We start from the raw sequence: 21524 nt of genomic DNA on the forward strand, positions 1-21524 counted from the left end.
AGTTGAAGCAATAGGCCACTGGTACACACTTACTTTTGTTATAATTATTAAAAATTTCAAAATATCTGGATAATATTGAAAGTTTAGTAATTATATGTATTTCTGCTGTGTGAAAATTGAAATTCCAAATGAACTGACACATTTTTATGCACATGTAAAATCTCCCCAAGGTCAAAAAGAACCTCCAAATTCTTGAAACATGGAGACTGACATGGGGAATATATTTTATACCCAAGGTTTGCCTGCGAGCCAAACTTCACCATTTGTAGTACCTTCCACCCTTTAGAAACACAGAGCATCAGCAAGTTATAAGTCCAGCGTGCTCAAGTCCTGACCTTCCGCTGTGATGTCAACCCCCACCCTCTAACCTCAGCCAGAATTTTACCTGTCTTCTACTAGATAAAAGTTAACTCATGCATTAACAGATATCCAGGTGTTAATGTGCCATTTCTTCCACTCACTGCTTTATTCAATAGTTAGTGAAAGCAGGTGCTGGATTACATAAGGGCAATACAAAGATGAGTAGGAGGACATGGTTCCTGTATTCAAGAAGCTTATATGAAGGGTAATTTATTTAACTTTGCATTTTGAAATTTTCAAAACTACAGAAATCCTCCACCTATTTACTAATTTACTAATTGTTAACATTGTTCTATATTGGCTTTCTCTTTCCCATTATATAGGGGTGTGTGTGTGTGTGTGTGTGTGTGCGTGTGTGTGTGTATCTCAGACATCTGAGGATGGATATTTAAACAAATCAGCCTAATATGTTTAGAGGGGCTTCAGCAAAAACACATAAAAATTTCGTCGTACTTTAAAAAATATGTAGTTATAGGGAAAAAGAAGAGTATAGGAAGGAATCAGGTAATTTTTTTTCTGAGATTATTTGCCAGATATATAAGAGTCATAGACAACTTGAGCAATAGGGAAACATATACCAAGGCCCTACGATCAACCCAATGTGGAGCATTCGGAGAGCAGAGAATAGTTTTGTATGGTTGGACCATGGGCTAGGGAGAAGGGGATTGAGAGAAGTGTCATAAGAAAGACGGGGTGGACAGGTGAGCAGTGACCAGATTGTGGAAGACCAGGTATACCACAGAAAGGAGGTTTCTCTTTATCTTATGGTTAATGAATAATCACTGACAAGTGTTAGGCAAGGAATGGCCTGATTTGTGCACTGTCATTGGAACTTTATGGAGGCATTGCCTAAGTTAAAAGAACTACTTTAAAGGAGCAATATTTAGATATCCTGACAAGCCTAGAAACAGAAATATTGTGGAAACTGATAGATTTTTATAAACCCTAATACTCATCTATGGATAGATGTTCTATTTTCCATCCCCCGAAGAATGGATGTGTGGAAAGGTACATCTAAAATATAGTTATGCATCAGACTCAAATGAGGAGTATTTTGGGAGGGGGACGCTGAGTTACTTTTTATGCACATAGGAAGCTTTTACATACCCCTTGGTTACATGTAAAAAATCAACCTGGAAGAAAGACAGAAGAGATGCTTGCCACTTTTTTAATGACCAAAAAAGACCACCTTTGAGAAGAGATCATCTAATGGTGTTACAAGCAACCCACTGAGCCCTACCATTGAAAGTGAATCTGGACGGACTAATTCTCAAACAACTCTATTTTGATTTTGTTTTTGTTTTTGTTTTATTGTATTTTATTATTAGTTTCAGGTATATAATACATTGTTTAGGCACTTATATAGTTTATAAAACGATCCTCCTAATTGCTCTGTCTCTCCTCTGGCTCAAGTGAGGAGTATTTTAAGAAACAGAGATTTCTGTTTCTTTTACTCTACATCTATTGAGTCAGAATCCTCTGAAGTGCTACTCAGAAACCTGCATTTTCCAAAATCTCCCCAACGTGGCCCTGGTGCAGTTAGTTTACTGCCTGAGGTTTGGGAGCACTGAGCTATAGAGGGAGGACAGGGAGGATTCAACTGCAGAGGTCTTTGCAAAGGGCTCAGAACCAGTCAGTGCACAGAACAGCTCTAATGAATGCTATGGGAATACATTTACCACATCGGTCTGCAATGTTCAAGTTGCCATGTCATGTGCCTTTTGTGTCTTTGGAAAGTGTCACAAAGTCAGGCACAAGGTCGGGGCTCCACAAATATCTGAAAAATGAATAAGCATTGCTTAACTCTAATATTAGCAAAGGAGATGACTAGCAATAAGGTTGTGTATCTTTGGATAAAATACTCTAAAAATACCGATTTATTAAAATAAATGTTATAGATAGCCTAAAGCACAGCTATTTACTCAGACTTTTCAGTAATTCTGTAATTTAAAAAAAAAATCAAGATAGGCATTTTGATAAAATATCTGCTTTAAAGAAGATAACGGAATATAGGACATGACATCAGTCACCTTGTGAACACTGCCGCATTGAGACTTTGTGGGCTAAACTAAGAAAATGTATTCCCTGTTCTTCTTCTGAATCCATTATCATCATTGTGTGATTGTGACAGATAATCCAAGTGATGACAGGTGGAGATAATAATGAGAGTTAATTCAGAGATATATTAAATAATGGAGACAGGAAAAATCATTTAAAACTAAACTTGACAGCCATCCATGATGTTTATTTCAAAAGTGTTTTGAAATAAATGTTATGAAACATTTTATCTTCTTACTTGGTAGAAGTTGAGATAATGTTAGTCATAATCATTAGTTGACATTTTATTATAGATGTCAAAACCAAGATTCTTGTTAGACATTAAAATGTTTTTTCTTTTATTTCTGACCCTTAAATACCTAAAGTAAAAGTCTTATTTAGACATTGTGAATATGAGGAGCAGCTGAATGGGCATTCAGAAAGTGGATGCTGAGGAAAAGAACTGATCTTCACTCTGTTCAAAACCCATACTCCAGAGTAGTATGCCTTTTAAAGTAGCTAAATAATGATGTTCACCAGAGGGTTGTTTTGCTAGCCCTCAACTAAAAAGTGGGTGATTTTAAGATTTTAATTTGTTTCATATACTTATTAAGTAAGTTCAGTTTGGGGAAGCCATGAAAATGTAAACTAAATCTCTGAACGTGTTTGTGTTTGTAAGTAGAAAAATTAGGCATGACTCCATCCTGGAACACAGTAAGTTATCTAGGCTCTGTCTCTCTGTCTCTTGGATAAGTTCTCTATACGTAGCTGGTAAGATGGCCAATTAGTTACATCAGGCTCACATCCTACCAACTTGGTAACACTGGTGAAAAGTCTTTACAGATAGCTCCAGCAGAAAAGACTCTGGGAGAATGAGATTTTCCAGGCTGGGATCTTTTCTGTCCCTGAATTAATCACATTTTTATCCTTGAACCAATCAACCAACCCATAAGTGAGATGAGTAACTCTTATAGGCTAATCCAATGGATGAGGAAACAGGCTGACTCTTCCCAAAGTCACAGGTCATGGATTTCTCATACTGAAGGAGGGTTCTGTTGACAGAGAAGAAAAGGACTGTTCTATTGGCGAAAAGAAAAGAAAAAAACCACCATAATGCCTTAAATTTCCCATTTAGCATTTGTATCTAGGAAAGGAAGAAAAAGCATAGTTTTCAATGGCAAAAACGAATTATATCCTATCGAAGAGAGAGAAAAAAATCATTTCTTCAACAATATAAACACTGGCTTTATTTCAGTAAAGACTTGGATAGGAAAAGCCTCTCACCAACTCCAATTTTAATCTTTAACCCTTATATGAAATGTAGTAGAAAATAAAGTTATTAAACATTTCACATACAAAGTTTCTAGATTTCAGCTACTCCTTGTGTCTGCAAGTGGTAGGTACTCAATAAGTGTTCAGTAAATTAATGATTATTGTAACATAGAACCACAGAATTCAATGAGATTTTAGAAATCATCCAGTTAATCTTTAAATGGAAGTGGACACCCCTTACAATATCCTCAGAGTGCTAATTGAACCATTATTTGAACACTTTCATATGGAAACCACCACTGTTTTCCTCTCAAAGGGTTTGTTTGCCATATACAAACATAAACCCATAAAAGCTGATAACATTGAACAAAGAAGCATTTATATTGTTGATTTAATTTCTTTTTCTTTTCTCTCCCCATACACTCCCATGATTGTAAGATGCAAATAACAAATTACTATTGAGTGATATCTCAAGTAATATTATATGCCAGTGAAACTCAAATGAATAAGCTGGCTTTCATTCAGAGAAATTTGGGGAGAATCTGGTCAAGGAATTTATTGAGGAGAGACAGAGAAGGAGCCCATGGGGTATTATGGCCCCTCGTGAGTGGACTTAGAGCTACCCAAGAGGAAGGCTGCAGTAATAGCTGTACTGGGTGGTTGATACCTGGGCTAATAGCTAGAGTGGCTGCCTTGTGGCTGCTAGAGGTATATCTTCACTGGGGTTACAAAGAAGAGAGAAATGAGGTGCTACCTCATCTGGAAGGTAGGAAGGTATGACAGAGAGGTAGCTTATATTAAGAAATACACACACTATTGAAGCAGGAGTAGAGATGTGAAGCACATGCCCCATACCTCTAGTTTGGGACTGGTATTTGTTACTTCTGGTAACAAAGTTTCTTTAGAATGCAATGAGTTTGTTCATTGCAATATTAATTTTTGTTATTTATTCATAGATAAATGACATCTTTGGATTAACTTAATCTTGTTCTATTTTTGGCATGAATAGGATACCTGAAAATAGTCTCCGAATTTTGGTAAATTTGGTAATTTCAAAACTTTCAAGTAGCCAAAAAGAAATTTTGCAGCTTTTGAGACTAAATTTATATCATTTATTTTATTATTTTTTTGACTTAGTATTTTTTTATTTTTTTTTTTTTACTTTGTATTTTAGATTACCTGAGATGAGGTGTCATGCCAAGAAAACTTCAGAAAATTGATATTCAGATCTTATCTGTAGAGTAGAAATTTCAGATGACATTTTCATTCTGAGTCTGGAATATAATAATTAAAAACAAAAATGCTTGGCAGTAGAATTAGACTCAGATAGACAGTAAACGAAAGTATTTATTGATTCAAAGATTATTATATTTATAGGAAAACACACAGTTCACCTATCAGTAAATGGCTCTAATTCTTTAAAGTTGGTCATAATTATGTATTGTACTATCAGTCTGAAACAAATTTATTAGGACAATTATTAGCATTAGAAGAAGATGACTATAAACATTGATTTAGAATTATTTTATATCAGCATTGGCAATGTTGTTGCAATAAGGGCAGAATATGTTTATTTTCATGGTTACTTTGTTTTAGTGAAAGATTCCTAGAGATACATAAGAAGGAATACGTGCCTATCTTCTTAGTCATTAATATGGTCCTCAGTCCAAGGAAACTGGAAATCCCAGAATTCCTTTCTTACTTAAGCATGGATTTCAGAAGCTAATGGACCATATTTAATAACAGCTTGATTTATCACAAAGCCCAAAATGCCATGTTGAACTTTATACAACATAGACTTTTGTCAAGTTTACTTTATTTCTGCATTCAGTTTTAAATAGTGAATGTTTATACCATCTCATCAGTATATATGATACAATTAATTCCTCACATATGAAAATTAGTTATTTTCAAGTAATAACGAGTGTTAGAGAGGATGTGGAGAAAAAGAAACCGTCCTACACTGCTGGAGGGGCTACAAATTGGTACAGTCACTATGAAAAACAGTATGGAAGTTTCTCAAAAAACTTAATATTGATCTACCATATGATCCAGTAATCCTTCTACTGGATATTTACCCCAAAGACTTAAAAAATCATATCCAAAAAGATATTTGCATACCAATGTTCATAGCAGCATTATTCACAGTGGCCAGGACATGGAAACAACCAAAGTGTCCTACGATAGATGATTGGTTAAAGAAACTGTGGTACATGTATATAATGGAATATTACTCAGCCATAAGAAGAGATGAAATACTGCCATTTGCAACAACGTGGATGAACCTCGAGATAATTATGCTAAGTGAAATAAACCAGGCAGAAAAAGTTGAAAATCACATGATATCACTTACATGTGGGATATAAACCTAAAAGCAACAAATGAGCATGACAAACAAACAGAGACTCATAGACATGGACTATAGACTAGTGGTTAACAGAGGACTATAGAGTAGTGGTTACTAGTGGGGTTGGGGAGGAGGGGGGAGGTAGACAGGGTAAAGAGGGTCAAATATAGGGGGATAGGGGAAGGGTGAAGTGGGTAAAGGAGATCTAATATATGATAGTTGAAGGAAACTAGACTTTGGATGGTAAACACACAATAGAATATGCAAATGTTAAATGATAATGTACATCTGAAAATTATATAATTGTATTAATGTTACCCCAATAAACTTAATTTAAAAAAATTAGTCATTTTATCAGTGTAAGATTAAGAACAAAATGAGTGATTGAGAATTTTTCTGAAAGAACAATTTTTAAAATATATGTATATATGTTCCTTAAAAGCGAACTGTTATTCAAACTCAGATTAAATTCTTTTTGAACTTCGATCATATCCAAAATTATTATTATAAACTATAGTGATTGGTATGTCACTTAATCACTTCAAATCAGAAATAGCTTTTTGTTTCCCTCTTAAGGGATGTGTCACTTAGTTTATTCCTACTAGGATCTTAATATGTTCTCCATCCAGTGGCTTTATGAATACAAAATAATAATACTAGCAAAAAAGTACACATAGTATAATTAAAATAATAACTAACATTTACTGAATGTTTACTGCATATCAAACACTGTACTATGAGTTTACATGGATTATTTCTCTTAATCTTCATGAAACCTTAAGAGGTAGGTATTATTACTTTCCTTTTATAATAGGCTGAGACTTAATGAGAAAATTAACTTGTAAAATGTGTGGAGTCAGAATATGGCCCCCAAATTCTGTGTCTAAATCACTATATTATATTGTATACTATATATCACAAAGGAAACATTATTATTATTTTGTAATGTGACCACAAGGCAAGTTTATTTCCACCATTGGAAAAATACCTCAATGTGCATGATTTTTTGAGGGCTAGAAAATATCATCTTTATACTTGAAAGACAGGACATTACTTCAAAATTTTCTTCATGTGCAAATTTTGTTTCCTCTCTATGAAAAGAAAAATTTTTAATTGTATCCAGATATGTTAAAATAGGTGAAAAATATCAATGTAATTTGGTCCATAAACAAGCACTGAGCAAAAGAAATATTAATTTAATTTTCCAGATTGGCTGAATGCATTTATCAAATTACCTGAGTGATTGCTCAACTGTTCCCTTATGTTTCCTGGCAGCACATGCTTTATTATGATTCCACAAGAAGAATATCAAATACTCTGTGTGTTTGTGAGATGTATCATTTTGATGTGTTTGTCACTCTTCCTGGGAGCTCCCCCTCATCAGTTGCACTGTGCTCTCCGATCTCAACCTTCTTCCATCCAACCCTGGAATGACCTGCATCTTACTGGCTCTTTAGTCCCACCATTTCTTCCTTTGTTTCTGAAGTTTCCAGATTTCCAGGGGTTTTGCTATGCAGCACACATCTCTCTTCTTTCTACTTCCTCCCCTGATCTTTTCAGTTCAACTCTGTGATTTTTTTCCTACCTGAAATGGCTACCCTCTTTCTAACTTCCACAAATGGTGCAACCACAAAGACGAAACGGTGTAAAGGGTTTCTTGTCTGTCAGAACGTATTGATCACACAGCTTGTTGGCATAGAGCATCTCTTGTTTGTTCTCTCTGAAGCTGCATGTCAGCAAGTTAGGCAACCCCAGTCCCCACTTACACCCCCATTTCCTCTATTAAATGTTTCTCAAACTGTGCTTTCCACATCCCTGGGACTTCAGAGATGTATTCTGAGATACATGAATACCTAAAATAATTTGAAATGTTTGACGATTATCTTAAAATATTTAGTGTAAGTTGCCAAATTTCAATGCTTACACTTGAGTTTCTTTCATTTCATTGGTGCCAGTAAAGTGGCAGTGTGACTTTTTTGGTGTTTTCTCAACCCAAGAGTACACAAACTTGTTCTTGAAATTACTGAGTTCTTAAGATTGAGAAATAATGCTCTACAATGTTGGCAATAGGCCTGGGCAAATGAGGAATCACTCAGGCCTGGCTTCTCACTCCTTAGATATGTATTATGCACAGCAAGGATCCCCAACCTCCCCTCCCCCATCCCTGGACTGTGGACCAGTACAGGTTAGTGGCATGTTAGGAACTGGACCACATAACAGAAGATGAGCAGCTGGTGAGCCAGCAAAGGTTCATCTGTATTTGCAACAACTCTCCAGCACTAGCATTACCACCCCAGCTCCACCTCAGATCATCAGGCATTAGATTCTCATAGGAGCTCTGGTCCCTCGTGCCAAAAGGTTGGGGACCTCTGGTGTTCAGTACTTCCTGTGAATCTCACACTCTGCTATGCTCTGGGAATTTGAAAAGTCCCTGTCCTCAGGAGCTAGTGGAGAAGTCAGATCTGTAAAAAGACTATTTTAATGCCACCCACAGTGCTCAAGGTCTCCATATTCTCCACATCCTTCCTTACACTTGTTACTTGTTGACTTTTGATGATAGCCATTCTGACATATGTGAGGTGATATCTCACTGTGTTTTACTTGCATTTGTTTAGTGATGCTGAGCATCTTTTTGTGTGTCTGTTGGCCATCTGTGTTGTAATTTACAACAACATGGGTGGACCTGGAAGGTATTCTGTGAAATAAGTCAGACAGAGAAAGACAAATACTGTATGATTTTACTTACATGTGGTATCTAAAAAATAGGGCCTAGAAAATGTGGGATGTTCAATCATTCTAATTTCAGGAATTTATTTTATGGAAATAAGAAAGATCCACAAAGATCTACATGCAAGGATAAAAGTCAAATGAAGTGAGAATTGTTAGAATTGACTCAACGTAATGTTAGTTATGATAGTTAAAAATGGAAACAAAATTTAACGGTATTTAACAATAGGGGAATTCTTAAATTATGATGTCTCATCAATGGGATATTAGCCAATAAAAATAATATTTCTACAAAATTATAAAAAAGATTTATAACATAGTGTTTATCAGAAAAATGACACATAACTTTCTATAACAGAGGTCAGCAAACTTTTTCTGGTAAATGGTCAGAAGGCAAATCTTAGGTTTTCTGGGTCATATTACTTTGTGAGTTGCAACTATTCAAACTCTGCTGTCGTCGTGTGAAAGCAGCCATGGACAGTACATATACAAATGGGCGTTTTCCCAATAAAAATTTATGAACACTGATTTTTGAATTTTGTATAACTTCCATGTGTTATGAAATAGTATTTGTAAAATTTTTGTTTTTAATAACTTAATGTTAACATATAATGTGAAAAAATGTAAAACCAATTCTTAGTTTGCAGACTATACAAAAATAGATGACAGGCTTTGGACAGTGGACTATAATTTGCTGACTCTGATCTAGATAATATCATTTTAAGTGTGTGAGTATCTAAAACCATATGAATATTAATGCGGTTATCTCTGGGCAGTGGGACTTTTTAGGTAATTTTTATTTTTTATAATTTTTAAAATTTTCTCAACTTTTAATATGAAATTACATTATTTTCATAATCAGAAAAATTTAAAAAACTCATTTTAATAATTGTTATGATAGTGAAAAGCACTTTAGAGGGCAAATACCCCAAACCCATGGAGGATGAGGGTGAAGGAAGGCTTACTAAAAACGTCAACTCCTGAACAGTGTATTGAAGGATGATGAAGAGTTATTCAGGCATAGGTGAGTCACAGGAGGGAGCGGGAAGAGTGGGAGACAAGAAAGGGGAGCATTTAGGCTAAAACATAAAAATTAGGTGGTAGGAGTGACAAGGAACCACAAGAATTTCAGAAGGCTGGAGAGCAATGTGAGGGAATGAGCAGAGAGAAGATTACAAAAGGAATAAACTACTGAGGGTCTTACTTGCTATGCTTGAACTTTGAATTTTATCTTAAAATCTATTAAAAGATTATTGAGTTGCTAAGTGACATGATCATATTTCTAATACTGAAAGATCTACATGGGAGCAGAGCTGAGAATGGAATGGGTAGGGGTGAACTTGGAGGTAGGAGAACTTCAGAGGCTGTTGTGGGAATTCAGGTAAGAAGTGATGAGAAACTAAACCAAGATAAAGGGAGGAAGGAGAAGGTTTGAATGATATGTCGGAAGTTGACTCAATAGACTTTTGTTACTAAGTGGATCTTGGAGTTGAAGGAGATGTGGAAGAGAGAAAAATAAAGATTGTCTTCCATGTTTCTGCTCCTGGAAGTCAAGTGAGTTGGAGATTCAGTGGAGAAGATGATGTGATCAGTTTTAGATGTTTTGAGTTTGAGGTAGTTGTTGGATGTTTGGATGAAGATTTTTCAGGAGAGTTAAAAAGTCAAGAGAAATGAATTCTATACATAGTAGTTGTAGTAGTTTCAGTAGTTATGAGCCTTTATGTATTCACTTGGAAAGAGTTATTGAACAATGATTCTTGCTCTGTCTTCTTCACCCTGCCCCCCACCCCCATGGATTAAATGGAGACAAAAATCTTATCAAAACTCATGGCTCATTGTGATCATCCATTTAAACTTTGGTGTCACTTACTCTTTGGCCTTAGGATCACATCAGAATTTCTGGAAGAAGTTGAGTAGAGTTTGAAAAAGTCACACAAATGATTTGGATATAGTAACCCAAGCCTCATCTCTGACATGTAATTGTTAAGAAGAAAAGAGCAAAGACCATGGTCTCTTGGAACACCTAGATGTTGAAAAATGGGCAGAGAAAGTAAACCCATAAAGGAAAGACAAAGCACAGAAGGAAAATCAGAGTGCACTAGTAGCCAATGAAAGAAAAAATTTAAAGAGCATAAAGAAGTGATGAAACGAGGATGGTGGGCATTGATAAGTGTTGAGGTCATCGTGGACCTATACAAAAATCTTTCAGTAGGATGATGGGGATGGAAGCTGTTCAGGCATGAGTTGGGAAGTGGATGAGTATGAAGAATAAGCTGAAGCTTCGAAGGAAGGAAAACAATACAATCATAACTAGGTGCCCCCCTAGCCAATCTTTCAGGTTTATGAGCATGATTCATACCATTTGATTAGAGATGATTAAAAAATTCTTGCTGAATGAGTGAGAGCATGGGTGAGTGAATACATTCTTGAATAACTTTAGGTTCCATTAGATGTTATCTTCTCTGAACCATAAGAGTCATTGAAAGTATTATTGTGTTGTATTCGAACAAGTGACAGTTCGGTTTTAGTTTTAATGGAGGACAAAGTACGTCCTTTCTATCGAAGCAAAATACTTTCCATGGATCCCTGTTGACTGAGAATGTTGTAAGTACTGTGGAGATCATATAAATTTTTTAACTATAAAGCACTATGCAAATATTATTTTACATCGCAGTATTATTTTTGCATTTATAAATAAGACATGCAAAAATGAGGTTTCTCCCCTTTTGGGTGTGTCTTCAGATACTAATTTTTCTTTTTACCTCATGGTTTTTGATAGTCTTCAAACTGGAAGAGCTTCTCTCCATTTAGATAAGAAGGCCATCTATAGCCAACAGCAACCGAGAGAGGCAATTTGTACAGATAGAGTGGAGCAGCAGGCTCACTTCAACTGTTCAAAATTATATCCTCAGGGTTGCCTGGTTTTAATTTCCATAGTACAAGTACTTTTAAAAGAATTTTTCAGGTCTAACTAAGTAGTGAGAGAGAAGACTTACAGGGTGTTGTCATGGCTTTTTCCACAGTTGGAAAGCTGGAGGTATAGCAGTCTGGGGAATGAGGAGGCACATTTTGGTCTGGTTCAAGGAAACTTTTTAAATAACTGTTGAAGAGTTTGCTCCATAAGTAATGGAGTACTACTACTCTTGAATGGGTGCTGTGTTGTAGTTATGTTAGAGAGGCTTCTAACATAACATAGCATAACATATAAGAGAAAGTGAAAGAAACTTCTTAGACCTCATCTACACATTCTCACACAAACATTTACTGAGCTCCTATTATGTGCAGAGCAGTCAATGTTTCTCAGTAGGGCCGCTGTTTGGTGGGACCATTCTTTGTCAGACCCCTCCCCTACAAACCACACAAACACACTGTGACAACGAAAAATGCCTCGACATGTTTTCAGACAATCCTTTGGGACTGTCTGAAAACCAGTGATAAGTGCTGGAGTTATAAATATAAATAAAACAGAACTTAGGTCTCTTCTGTCTCCTTTGTAGATTTGGAATCATTATTGATAGCATGCATGGGCCATTATGCCCTCTAGCTCTCTCCATTAGTATATTACTTGTGTTTGTGTTTCTGGCTACCTAACTGATACATCTTGCTCCTTGAGGGGAAGCAAGGAAAAAGAGGTAATCTCTTGAGGGCTTAGCAATGGGCATTAAAATAGAACACTATTTCCTCAGTGCTGGCAGCATATGAGTGAGCACCAGAATCAGGAGGGAAGGCCTGACCAATAGGGTGATATGATGCATGGGCAAACATAGCAAGTTGGAGAACCCTAAAAGAACTAAAAGCCTTCCTACTAACTTTACCAAAGCTGAAGGCATATCACAGAAACCTCAGTGTTATGCATCTAAACATCTTAATGGTGGATTTTGGCTTTGAGTTCAGATCATGCTCCATTTCAGGAATCTCACAGAAATGTACTCCGACTGGTCATTATTCTGAGATTTTGTATCACCTGATAAAAATATTCCCATTCTATGAATCCTGCCCAGTTCCCTCTGTTTGAGTGCCTCTGCCTTCCAGTATTTCAGATGGTGTTTGATAAGCCCTGGGGAACATTGGCCTATACTTGGCCCCTGATCCCAGCACCCCAGGAGTGATATAAAATTACAAGAGAATTTGGAGCAGATAGTTTTCTGCCGATCCTCAAAGCAGAATGTCTACTGGCTTTCTTGGAGAAAATCTCAAGTGCAACTTGTACCAAATTAAACCAGAGAGTTCTGCAAGAATGTTCTGGCCTTGGAATTCCAGTGACTAGAACATTTTGTAGTTCATACTGAAGGTTATGGGAGAATCCCAAGGAAATAGTGGGAACCATAATTGTAGTCCTTCAAGCTGCTTGCCCCTAAAACCTCTGCATCACTGATTTATAAAGTCACTTTCGTGGGAAAAGGACAGTATTAAGAGGAACTAAATTATATGTACATAATAAGGTTAGAAGAGTTCTATGTAAACAACACTTCCAAAAACAACCTTATTAGCTATAGAAATAGCCAACTTTCATATTTATCTTATCAAGTCTGAGAAATATCAGTAAAAATGTAAGTATTCAGTCGCTTTGCACCAGAGCGAGTTCATGGCCTGTTACTTCTTATTCTCTTCTGCGTCTCCACCATGGAGTTATGAAGTTCTCCTAGTTTCAGTTCTTACTACAGTCTTTGTCATACAAGTGAGATATTTTAAAATTTAAAACTCCTAATATAAATTTTTCTTCTCCTTACATATTCTTGAACTAACACCCATCATAAATAGAAATTGAGGTCAAATTATTCCATTTTAATGACAAAAAAGTATAATATGAAAAACATGCACAATAGTTAACCAGCCCTTAAAATAATCTAAAGCTCGTCACACAAGAAGGAAATGCCCAGATAGTATGTTCTCAAATAGCGAGATAAGAGAGTATATACATTTGATCTTACTTTCTTGTCAATTTAGACAGTGATTTGTCTTGTTTAGCCTAAATACCAAGAGAATAGAGCTGTCTCTGAAGGATTGGTTCATCGGCACATTAAACCCAATCTACCTGAGAGGTTTTTGGATTAGCTGTGAAATTATCAAGCTCTGGTATAGATATTTTGTTTTGTTGCATTAAGAATTATATTTTCCTTTCTTATTAAGCATGAGAGAAACATGGATGTATAATGAGGAACAAATGATTTTAAATTTGTGAATGTAATCAAATTTTATTTCTTACATTCCATGTGGGCTTCATGGTAATTACCATTCAGTTTTACATTTTAGGATCCAAGCTGAAGGAGCAGCCCTTTCTATGAAAAAGAGAAATGGTGGAATCATTCCTTGGTACTTAAAACTTTTGTTCAGTAGTGACACACAAAACTCCTGTTTACATAAGTTTAAGGAAGGAAAGAACTGTTCTAGGATTGTAATTGGAGATAACTCAGGTCCACTGTTCCAGTACAGCAATGGCACGTTTTTTGATGAAGATAGTTTTTGTTTGCTTTTTTGATGTTTTTAGATGGGTGGACCATTGAAGCTTTCTACTCTGCTATTTTTATTGACATCTATCAGATATTTTTATATTTCATTTGGCTTTTCAATGATCCAACTTGTAAAAAATCAATTCTTATGTTTTTTGCTAATTTCTTAATTTCGATTTGTACTTAATCAATTATTGCCCTTTAATTTTTGTTTTATTTTATTATTTTTGTATAATATTAGATTTAAATGTTTAATCTACTTTAAAAATAAAGTTGAGTAATGCTATGAATTTAATCAGAGCTTAAAGTTAGCTATATGTTAAGTTTTTAAACATGGTAGCCTTATTATTACTTTGTTCAAAACTGTCTATAATTATAGTTTTAATTCACCATTGGATCTAGGAATTATTTTTTTAAATGTTACCTTAAATTTTCTAAGAGATTTATTTTATTACCTAGAACTTTGTCATTTATTTCTACTTTTATTTCATTGTGATCTGACTGGGTATATACTGTAAATATTCTAATACCGTAAGTACAAAGGTTAATGAGTGTCTTATCTTTACTGTGGATTGCACTATTTCTCAGTATAAAATCATGTTGTTTTAATCTCAATGACTTTAGTTTTGATTTCTAATTTGTCTGAGATTAATATTGCTAGTCCTCCTTAGTTTTGTTTGTATTTGCCTAATATATTTCTTCTCTTCGTTTTCAAAAGTTATGCTTTTTCAGTTAAGGGATGACTCTAGCAAACAGAAAATAGTTGATTAGTTTACTTACTCTGATATTTGTCTTTTAATTGAAAAAAAAAACTCAGCCACTTTTTTTGGTATTAAATGATATTTAATCATATTTCTATTATTATGTTTTGTTCTTTTACGTTTATCCTGATATATGTGCTGCTACTTCTTTATCTGTTATATTTTGCTTAATATCATTTTAGTCCTATGTTTTGAAACTCATTCATATTTTTTTTGGTCTATTATGTTTTTAAAATTGTGCCTCTATTTTTGTGTCAACTTCTCCCTTCTATGCCCAAATCAGACAATTCTGTAATCACCCACATTTTGTTCAAACAATCTGTAATGTCGGTTACAGATACTCTCCTTTTTACATTATAAAAATTCTCTTTCAAGAACTTATCCTTAATATATACATTAAGCTTCACAAGTATATTAACAATAACAATTATTTAGAATAGTTAAGCTTTTATTAGGTTCATTTCTCTTTTTCTTTACCGCTCTCTTCTGGATGTGTTCAAATTAGTATTTTTCTTTTTTTGAAATGTGACGTTAACATGATATTCTATACCTCCCGGAATGTAGATGTGTACCTTTGATAAACCTCTAGCATTTGAACAATATTTAAATGTGAATGCCTTTGAGCCCAGCCATGCTCCCTAGTTTACCACAATCTCTGCTGCTCCCTCCTGCCTGTTGGATGTGCCTTCCTGCATAACAGTTTGTGTTTTTAAATTCTCTTCTAGACCTTTTAGACCACATACAGTTTCAAATTTCTAAGCATTTTAAGTGTGACCCTGTGCTCTTAACATCGAGCAACACTCTGTCTTACACCTTTTTTTTCCTTGGACTTAGGCCATGGAAGATCAGGTCTGGGAACTCTTGCAGGAAGCAGACAAGACAGCTGAAGAGAACAAGGATCAGAGTCAGGTCTATGACGCCATGGCCAATACCTTGGGCGAAGCATGGGCAGCCCTGGTCTCCATGCTTGAAAGAAGAAGGGAGCTCCTCAAGCTGACCTCTGAATTTTTTGAAAGCGCCTTGGAGGTTTGTGTTTAAAAAAAATTTCTCCCTTCTCCACATCAGAGCAAATGAATAGCACTCATGAAAATGTTTTATTTCTGCAAATAGATGTTGCAATTGGTTCAAAAAATGGCATAAAAATGAAGGTATATACAATACATTTAATTTTTGATTGTCAAAAACTAAAATTGTTAATATTTTTAATGTAGACTTTAAAAAAAACAAATACAGTTCATTAAAATTAAGTAAAATAGTAAGTAAAAATGGAAACTTTTACTCATAAGTCATTATGATATATTTCCCTCTGTAGAAGATAGTAATATAATTACTAAATCAAACAATTACTCCTGATTATAAGATTTCTAGGAAATGTTAGTCTAGAGTGTTCTTATTGCCTACAAGTTCTGCTGTTTATGAAAAGGCAATTGCAGGATTATCCATTAGAATGTTTCCATTTTACAAAGTATAGCATGGCATTTTATAAATTACTTTCCTAAGGCTGGTAGTTGAATTTCTATAGTTTGAACTCATTAACCTGTAAAAGAAGGAAAAAGTTCTGGTCTAAGAAGGTCATTTCCTTTTACGATTTTTCTTAAAATCTGCAATTTTTCGAGGTCCCCAATTTCAAAATGTGACACTCAAAGAACATTATCAAAAGAAGTGGTATATTTAGTATAAGACAGTTGTTGGAAATTTCACTTTTAACTTCTCTGTCAAGTGGAAATACATTCATTTTGACATGAAAGCACTGTTTCATTACGATAAAGCACTAGCTTTGAAAAATGTGACATTTCCAAACTGAAAATTTGGGACTTAAATTCAAGATAATGAAAGAAAGAAGACTAGTAATAGAACATAAAAATTGGGGTAGACGATCTCATGCATCCTGAGCTCGTTTGAAAGTAAAAGGGAGGAGCAAAAACCTTACTGCAATTTTCAAGGTTTGTTTTCCACAATTTGAACGCTGAAGTCCAACTCACAATTCATTTTACTATAACATTGGGAAAAAGTTCTACACATAGTTTTCTATCCTGAAAAGAAATAAACCAGGTGAAATACACCTATGGAGGTCAAATTATATATATGTTTGATTTATTATATCTTAGTCAGAGGGGTATAAGTATCAACTATCATTGAAATATAGCTCATCTGAGTATAGCAAATTATCTTTTTTCAAACATTAGGCTCAATGTTTGTTTCTCACTGTGTCACTGTATAGTAGCATTCGTGTGAGCCGATTTTTTCTATGAGTAATTAATTACTTCCAGATACTACATGAAATAAAAGGAAGTACTAAGTCAACCTATAAATCAACCCAAAGCTCTGATTCCTGGTGATATGACTGTTTCTTGTATTACTTTATTTCCAATTTTGTGGACCAGTTTATACTTAGCAAAGGCAAACTCCTACATGATCTTCCCTGTCCTTTATGTATGCCCAAACAATTTTCATTAGTGATTTTAAAAAAAGAGATGAGAGCAAAATTAAGAAGAGAGTATTTTATTTAATTTTATTATTAGTTTCAAGTATACAGTATGTTGGTTAGACATTTATATAGTTTATAAAATGATCTACCTAATTGCTCTTTCTCTCCTCTGGCTCTCTACCTAGCCATTACATTAGCTAATTGCAATTTGTACTTCTGTAACCCTTCACCTCATTCTCCCAGACACCAAATCCCCTCCCCTATGGCCGTCACCAAATTGTTCTTTATTTTTTTGACTCTGTATAGTGTTTTTGATTAGTTTTTTTGTTTGTTTCTTAGATTCAGCATATAAGTGAAATCATACGGTATTTATAAAGAATTAATACAACTCAACAACAAAAAAAAACAAACAATCCAATTAAAAAAGAGGATTTTTAAAAAAATATCTCCCATCACCATTTCTATCTTGTACAAACTACAGAAAGAAGAAAAGTGGAGAAAAGAAAATATCCATAAAAGTTAACAGTACTTTAGGGAAGCTTTTTCTCAGTAAAATTTTTTGTTTGTTGATTTATTATTTTTAAAATTTCAAATAAGCTGAAATATAGATATCCAGTGACTCCAAAAATTTTGTAATGTTATACAGGAAAAAAAAAGCCACCTACAGGATTTTATTATTTTCTTTTTCTTTGAAGGTTCTGCTTAAAGAATGTCTTTAATATCAGCTATTAGAAATGGAATGAATTAGAGGTGTAAATGATGTGTATCCCTTAGTGAACTGTGTTCATGCAGTAGTTTTTTGGAAATACAAAATCACTTCTTATTGCATAGTTGGGAATTATTACAGGACAGCTTCTGGCTCATAGACTTAGCCATCAGAAAGCTTTTTCTCTTCTTAAACACGATACATCAATTTAGAAATGCTGTCCCTTAGTGACAATGGTGGATGTCCACCAGGTTGTTCTAACAGGATGATGGAGGCCTTCTCTGCATTTCCAAGGAAGATATGCTCATCAGTCTCTCTTTCATCATTTCATGACATTTATACCTGTATTTTATATGGCTATAGTAATAATCATAACAGTTTAGTTTGTTAATCAAATAGTTATATAAAAATATTAAAAATCACTAAATTAAAAAAAATAATAGTATGGAACAATCTTGAAAAAGAAGACAAGCACTGTGATAAACTTTTGTCTTTCTCACTAATAATTTGCCTTTATGAGCTTATTCTATACTTGATCCAAAGGTGAATGTTTTGATTAAAATGTACTTATAAACTATAATAATTACCTTTGAATCAGTGTTAAAGCAAATCAGCTATTTGTCTACTACTGTGGATATACTGTACTAGCATAACCAAATATGGTTTGCCCTTTTCTAAAATTTGTTTCTAAGATTATTCCTCTGAGAATTTTAATGTCAATTTAATCACTTCTCTTTTATACCTTCTCCATGGAGAAACACAGAGAGACTCATAATATTTCTTACCATTTATGGTTTCAAATTGCTATTCTTTTTTTTTTTCATGAAACAGGAGTTTTCCATTTTTCATTCTTGCTGCATCAAATATGTTCATTTATATAAATAACATAAAATTATTGATAAAAATGAAAACAAAATTATAAATTTAAAAACTAAACTTTACCTTTATCCATATCTAATCCCATTTCTTCTCATAAATGTAACTCTTTGGTGTGTATCTTCTCAGACCACTTTCTGTATAAGTGCACACACACACACAAATATGTAGTAGAAGAAATGGGATTACACATTGCTTCTTAGCCTTTTGGCTATAATCAAGTGTAAAATGGGATTAGACTATGTATTATTCTGAACTTTCATTTTTAGTTCTAGGTCTAATCATAGAGGAAAAAAGCTATATTTTAACCTTGTCTCTAAATGAGTTCTTAAGTTAAATTTACTTATAATTACGTAGGTCACTGGTTAGTCAAATTTCTCATGGTTTCTCCTAGCAAACTTTCTGGTAATTCTTTGACAAACTGCCTTAGAATGTTAAAAATGTCTGTATTGATCACAATAGAACACAAAATTTTTAGTTGAAAATTTTAATAGACATCTGAACAGTAAACAAGTTGGTTCGTTTCAGTATACATGGTATATTTCCAGGTATGAAAGGAATGCAAAAGAATGAAAAGAAAATTTTTACCTTACTGCTTTGTAAATTGACTACATGCCAATACACCCCCTCATGCAAACGCCCTAAACCAGTACACAAACACACAAACACCTACAGAGTCAGCTAGGCCATTAATTCATGCAAAACATCTACAAATAACTAAAAGTGCATGTTGATTTTTATTTTTTAATTGTTTTTTTTTTCCTGTATTTCTGTTGTAGTTTGCTATTAAAATAGATCAAGCTGAAGATTTCCTCCAGAATACTCAGGAGTTTGAGAGTACTGAGTCCTTAAAATCACTTCTTCAGCTTCATGAACATCATACCAAAGGCAAGAAATTTATTTATTCATCGCATAAGTTTTTAAAAATTTTAAAGGATGGTAATGTGAGAATGTACGTGTATGACAGTATATTTTTAATTTCTTGGTTTATAGATACATTAACTTTTTTCAAGAAAGATTAAAGAAAACTTTTTTTTTTTTTTGGTCATCTTCTACAAGAAGTAGTTATAAATGGTTCTGAGGAGATGGTAGAGGAACAGCGTCTGGGAGATAACGATAACTCAGAGTTATTCAATCTGCTAGATTTTAGTTCCTGAGGACATGGGCCATTTCTGCCATGTTCATCCATGTAGCCTCAGCATCTCACAGGTGCTAGCACATAGTAGATTCCCAAGAAATACTTCTTGGTTGAATAAATGGTTGAAATCAGTGAATGTTTCTTAAGGTCAGAAAGAGAAGAGAAGGTCAGACTGTAAACAACAGCTCTGGATAAGGAAAATCTCTTTCACTATTGCAGTTTAAAAAAAAAAAAAAAAAGGAGTGAACTTTTTCCAAATAAAAAAAATCTAATAAAAAATCTATACAAAAAGATTTTCGACTCCTTATGAACAACTATAAAGGGTCTAATTGTTAACAATTTGTATGCTAGGCCTTTTCCACCAGAATTTGGGGCAAGCAGCACTAGAGTAGGGAAGGCATTTGTGAAGTTGTAACTATTTACTATAATCTTTTTATGTGGAAGCAGTTTAGATAAATAGATAGCAACAACACTTCTTTTCTTCCTAATGTGGTTTTCTAATTATTAATGCTAAATAGAACTGAGGATGAGTGGATGGTTTGCTGAATTCATTTGTCACAGTTCTAATTCAGCTTCTAGCTCTTCCAACCTGCTACTGCTAGACAAGGGCAAAAGATGTTTTTAAAGCCACAAAAAGATTTTGCATTTATAGCACCTTCCAAAGACCCTAGATAATAAATTATTGCTTTTCACAAACTCAAAGATTAAATGACTCAGTCTTTCCTGTGTAAATTTTTGAGATCCTACCCCATATATACATTAAGTTTAACTGATTGTTATTCTATAGGACCTATCACTAACAGGGATTATAAACGGCATTAAAAATACCAGCATTAAAGCAGCAGCCTGCCGATTTTTATACAACAGCAACAATCTAGCTGGATCCAAAGAGGGTAAACAAAATCATGTGACATTCCTCTTAGGATCCTGGATCTGCGGCACAGGAAGCCAGTTCACACAGGGCACATGCTGCCTTGCTTGGAGGCCTTAGACTGCAATGCCCCGGCATTTAGCGGACAGTGGGACCAATGTCCTGACTTTCATTGATACAGTCTTCTGGGGTCCACCAGGCCTCCTCTTAATCTGAAGAACTGGATATAAAAATGCTAGCCAAAGACAGGAAGCATACTTTTGTGATGACACAATATTATTCCATTCTAATGGCATATTTATCGTGACATTTTTGTGTCCCTCTATGTAACACTTGAATCACAGGGATTACAGGGACTCTGGCCAGGATATCTGCTTCCCAATTCATATGTCCAATAGTGGCTTAAAATGGGAGTTGGTAAAATTTATTAACCAACTAATTCAGTGGGACATGATTAAGATCAGCTGATTTTCAATTAAGGACTCATATCTGTCTTAGCCTGTTCAGACCATTATAAGAAAATACCACAGACTGGGTGACTTATACACAAC

General features: G+C 34.4%; 1 protein-coding gene across 5 annotated transcripts in view; it reads left to right on the top strand.

Moving 5' to 3' along the window:
• CCDC141 (coiled-coil domain containing 141) overlaps positions 1-21524 on the top strand; it is a 164705-nt gene that overhangs the window by 24952 nt on the left and 118229 nt on the right. For all 5 annotated transcript variants that reach the window (XM_016152554.2, XM_016152556.2, XM_016152555.2 and 2 more), the window contains 2 exons: positions 15789-15980; positions 19744-19852. In XM_016152554.2, coding sequence (XP_016008040.2) covers positions 15789-15980; positions 19744-19852 — 301 coding nt within the window. The remainder of the gene's footprint in view (positions 1-15788; positions 15981-19743; positions 19853-21524) is intronic.

Source organism: Rousettus aegyptiacus, unplaced genomic scaffold (assembly GCF_014176215.1).
Source record: "Rousettus aegyptiacus isolate mRouAeg1 unplaced genomic scaffold, mRouAeg1.p scaffold_m13_p_2, whole genome shotgun sequence".
In the NCBI taxonomy this organism is placed as follows: Eukaryota; Metazoa; Chordata; class Mammalia; order Chiroptera; family Pteropodidae; genus Rousettus; species Rousettus aegyptiacus.